Source organism: Orycteropus afer, unplaced genomic scaffold (assembly GCF_000298275.1).
Source record: "Orycteropus afer afer isolate SDZICR_OR568_19922 unplaced genomic scaffold, OryAfe1.0 scaffold00393, whole genome shotgun sequence".
In the NCBI taxonomy this organism is placed as follows: domain Eukaryota; kingdom Metazoa; phylum Chordata; class Mammalia; order Tubulidentata; family Orycteropodidae; genus Orycteropus; species Orycteropus afer.
The window spans coordinates 1,030,478-1,035,546 of record NW_006921980.1 but is presented as its reverse complement, the minus strand read 5'-3'; the positions used below and the strand labels follow the sequence as shown (position 1 = coordinate 1,035,546).

Genomic DNA, 5,069 nt, shown 5'->3' with positions numbered 1-5,069 from the left:
TCCTTCCGAGGAGTGGCTGGTGGGTTTGAACCACCAGCCTTCTGGTTAGCAGTCAAGTGCCTTAGCCACTATGCTACCAGAGCTCCCTTATTAGTCGTAGTAAAGCCTTTTTTGGTAACTTCCCAGAAATTGAGAAAGGGTATGTCTTTAATGACTAGGCTGTGTATTCTTTTGCCAAGTCGTGAGATTTTCAGTTACTTGTTTTGAACCAAAAAAAAATGAACAAAAAAATAAATAAATCTTGATATTAGATCAATGTGATTTTGGTCATATACCTTGGAAAGGGGAGCTCTGGTAGCATAGTGCCTAAGGCATTTGACTGCCAACCAGAAGGCAGGAAGGAAGGCTGGGCAATCTACTTCTGTAGTGACATTGCCTCGGAAACCCAAGGAGGGGTCACTATGACTCGGGGCTGACTCGGCGGCACATAACAACAACTTGGAAAGAGTTAAAATATTCCAGCAACACTGCCATGACAAAAGTATGTCCATTTCTACTATTTATGTGAACCAAGTTTCTCAAAATCAAAACCAAGGAATAAAATGGATTCTGAGTTCTGTCATAGTTTAGCAATAAATCAAATATATTTATTTATAGATACAGGCTAACTGATAACAATAAACAGCTCATTAAGGGATGCAATTCTATCATGGAATAATTTGTGGATGAACTAATTGAATGGAAAATTTGCTATGTAAACTTTGATCTAATGCACAATAAAATGTTAAAAAAAGAGATTTAATGAGGTTTTAAAAAATTGCAATAAAAAGGGAATGAAGTACTGATTACTGCTTAAAAAAGCAATTCTAATACAATTTTACTTATATATAATATATAATTAATGTTACTTTTATCAGTTTCATTCTAGTAGTAGTTTTAATGGAAATTCATTCTAGAAGAAAAAATTATAAACACAGCCTTGTCACAACATTTATTAAATTTTATTTACATATATTTTACTGAAGTATGACAGGATGACCAATAGAATTTTTTTTGTAAAAAAACACATGCATCTGTTACATTAAGATAAAATTCTGTGGTGGAAAATATAATGGAAATTCAATTTCAAGGAATGTAAGAGAAAATAAATTTTTCAAATGTTAAAAGAATCTGTTACATATTTTTAAAAAGCTGATGATGCTTATCAAATAAGGCATTTAGGTACCACTTTGTGTATACATACAAAGCATAATCTTACAGTTTTATTTTAAAACGTCAATGTTTGCAATAACCAGAAAATGTATTCTGAGCAACTTTAAAATTATGATGAAGAATTTTACATGTCAACTTTAAAAAACTGGGAATATTTTAGGGAGTTATGTGAGCCAAAAATGTGAAAACCACTATCCCAGGAAATTAGAGCTGGTAGCAGTAGCTCTGAGCACTGTTTTTGAGGACATGGCAGTATTTTGCATCCATGTCATCCATTCCTTTATTCTGTTAGTTACCCTCCTATTCACACTTAATCCATAGACTCAGGACCATTTAAGCCATTCTATCTCTTCAATTTTACAAGCTTTGTGACCTTGCCAACCTATTCCTATCTCTGAGTTTCATTAGGGAGCTCAGGTGGTGTAGTGCCTAAGGCATTTGACTGCTAACCAAAAGGCTGTCCAACAGCCACTCCACAGAAGGAAGGTTGGGCAATCTACTTCCATAGTGATACTGTCGTGGAAATGCCAGAAGGGGTTGTTATGAGTTGGATCCAACTCCACGGTAGTGGTTTGGTTTTTGGTTTGAGGTTTCATTAATAATAGTTCAAAAGAACAACAGAACGTGTCACAAAGCACTGCACTTACTGAATTGCCAAATAAATAGTCTGGTTAGGTATCTAGCTCAACTTTGACTATTTTACAGGCAGGAGGCCTGTAACAAAAATGAATGAAGCTGTGAGGGGATGAGCTGGAGAGAACATATACAACTTTAAGGAAACCACCCTCTTGCTGGAGGAATACTAGTCAGTAGTGCCAGATGAGTTTTCAGGAGAAGATAAAGAAATGAAATTTTAAGTAAAACCTCATTGGCTTAAAAATAAATAAAATATAATGCTTTTAAATTCTGCAGGATAGATAAAAATGCAACTACTAGCCACAAATAGCATAAAGCGCTGTCAGTTTGCAACCTTTCATAATTTTCAGGAATTTTCACTTATCATCTGAATGGCTAACTTGAGTATAGCAATGTGAGGGGAAAATGTCAATGTGTTCATTTTGGAAGGAACTATACCAACTGTGCAGAGGTGTTTTGACACATGTGAAATAAAATTTGCCATGGAAGGGAACAGGAAGGTGTACTATATACTACCTACCTAAAGGCAAATAAATATCTAATAATTTTTAAATGAAAGAATGCTTCCTTCAGTGAATATCCATGTGCAAGGCATTGTGCTTGACACATTAATTCTTAGGATTATGCATGTTTTCCTATTCATCCTTTAGAGTACGTTAAAAAGCAAGATGTATATCCTGTTCTCTGTGTGAAAAGTGTGGAGAAAAACACAAGCTATAAATATGCATGGACTATCTCTGAAAGATACAGTAGTAGTGTGATAGTTTCTGGGAAGGAGGACTTGCTATACACTGATTGTTCTTTTGATTTCTCTCTTTTTTTACCATGTGCATTTATTACCTTTGGGAGGTGAGGAAACAAGACAACTATAGACTGGTAGCAGTGCTACCAGTTCCCATCTGGAATAACATTTTTAAATTGGTACTCAACCCATTACACATTTTTTCAACCTTTATCACCAAAAAAATTTTTCTTGGTGAGTGCTGCTCACTTTCAATCTCTCTGCCTCCCAGGACTGTATGTGTCCTTACTATTTGTGTGAGCAGTTAAATGGCTTTGGGATACTGTATTACTGTTGGCTTCAAATCCTGTTCACCTGGAGTACTAGCCACACAGCTCATCCCAGCAGTTTTCTACCTTTTAGTCCTTTGTAAGTGGTGTACATATTTGCTAAATCTGAGTGGTAAAATAAAATGATTAAGAATAACAAGCATTAAGCCCTTCTGAGTGCTAGGCCCTATCACACATCATGGAAGCTGGCCTTGCTGTCACATAAGGTTACTGTGAGAATTAAAATATATACACAGATCTTAGATTAATGCCTGGCACCTAGTAAGCACAATAGAAACATTGGCTATTATAAATGGAAAACTATTTTTCAACATGCATTGTTCAGGTATTTATGATTATGTGCTAGGTACTGTTGTAGACACTGGCACATTTTATCAATGAACAGCTAATATTATTTTCTTACTATATGCCTTGAACTATCTAAGAGACCTCCAAAAAACCCCATGGACTTGCAGGACTGACTGCCAATGGATATACATTCAAACATCCACAAGATGTGTGCAAGTTTCCAGAAAAGGTAGCAAGTAGGGAGAACTAGATTCCTGGGTTGGACAGACCTCATTACTTTCTAGTCCTATTTTTATTGCCATAATCTCCAGAAGGGTCAGTTTTTAAATTTTTCTCTGTGTATCAATCCTTCCTGGCCACTGAAAATCTCACAATTCACTATTCTGGTGCCAGTACTGACATTTACTAGTGTATAAGAGGGAATCAGTAAACCTCTAAGTACACTATAATGTATTTTAGAAGCATTTAGTCAGGTCTGTACCACAGAACACTTTCTTTGAAGATGGAAATGTTCTAGACTGCATGGCCCAGTATAGGAGCCACTAGCCACATGCAGCTACTAAGCACCTGAAATGTGGCTAATGTGAATGAGAAATGGAATTTTTAATTTTATTAACCTTTAAGTTAATTTAAAAGTTAAGAACCACATGTGGCTAGTGGCTGCTATTTAGAGTACAGAACTCTAGATATTTTCTTTATAGAGCTAAGAACTTTATTATCATAATTATGTAATGTTTCCAAGGAATGTACTTTTTCTTTTCACTGATAGAGTAAAACCCTATTCTAGATTACAAGGCTGAAAAGGACTTTAAGGGATCACTCACTGGGTGAATAAAAATATTTCTCATTTTACAGGCTGAGAAATGTGACTGGGAGGGGTAGTGACTTGTCCACATCACTCAGCGAGTCAGTGGCAAAGCAAGGCTGGAACTAAAACCTCCTGACTTTGGATTTTGTCTTCTTCCTCCTTGAGGAGTCCAGGATTCCTTAACACTGGAGGAAGTGTGTGAAGGGTTGGCGTTCTGATATTTTAAAGTAGAGAGCAACAGTACTGGGTTCATTTACTACGTTTTCAAAAAAGTATTATTATTAATACAGGTTATTTGAATTCGTAATTTTTCTAATGAGAATAATGATGTTGTTCTGGGAAACAATTTGAAATTAAGTGTTCCGTATGGTGATAGTCCTAATCTTAGGCCATTCCGTCACAAGTATTTAGCTTGCTTTGGCTGCACAGTACAAAGGAGACAGACTAGGGTTAACAGGTTTTCTTTTTTGTTTAACAACTCGTCTAACTAGCTTAGTAGGATAAATATCCTCTCAGCGCTAAATGGGCCACTTGTTACCCAGAAAGCTCGTCCGGCGGTCTCAGGGCAGAGTCGCCCGCACTCCCACAGCCTACCAGGCTGAAACCTACCTGCTCGTCCCGCACCGTCCCCGCCGCTGTCTCCTCCGCTGCGCCCCGCGGCCGCGCGCAGCGCACTCCCGCAGCTTGCTGACAGGTTTTCTGTGGCCCTTCGCGCCAGGGTCAGGATGGGCGCCGACCAACCTTCTGCTGCCACCCGCGCGCTCTTCAGCTCGCCCGGGCTCGGCAGTTGGTTCCTGTCCACGATCTCAAACTCTTCTCCTGATTCCGGCCCGGGCTCGAACCCCGGCTCCAGCCCCGGTCCCGCGGGGTAACCCTGCCCCTGGTCAGCCATTTTGACCGCGTCACATGACCCTGGCGGGCGGTGCGGAAGGCTGACTAGGTGTGGCGTGGGTGCTGCCGGGTGCGCGTATCTGCTCTCTCGCGGTGGGTTTTTCTGTCCGCAAGATTTATGCTTCCTCTTTTTCTCCCTTCCTATGTACCTCCTCTCCTCCTCTTTCTTCTCGCACTCCTTTCCTTTTTCTCATAAAAGTGCAGGGAAAAGTGCAAATTACAA

The 5,069-nt window shown here is 39.0% G+C and overlaps 1 protein-coding gene across 1 annotated transcript in view; it reads right to left on the bottom strand.

Annotated features, from left to right (window-relative positions):
• The window catches only part of RUFY1 (RUN and FYVE domain containing 1), a 123,046-nt gene extending 118,199 nt beyond the window's left edge, over window positions 1-4,847 (bottom strand). Inside the window, exon 1 of the mRNA XM_007953410.2 lies at window positions 4,565-4,847. Coding sequence (XP_007951601.2) covers window positions 4,565-4,847 — 283 coding nt within the window. The remainder of the gene's footprint in view (window positions 1-4,564) is intronic.
• Window positions 4,848-5,069: the final 222 nt, after the last annotated feature.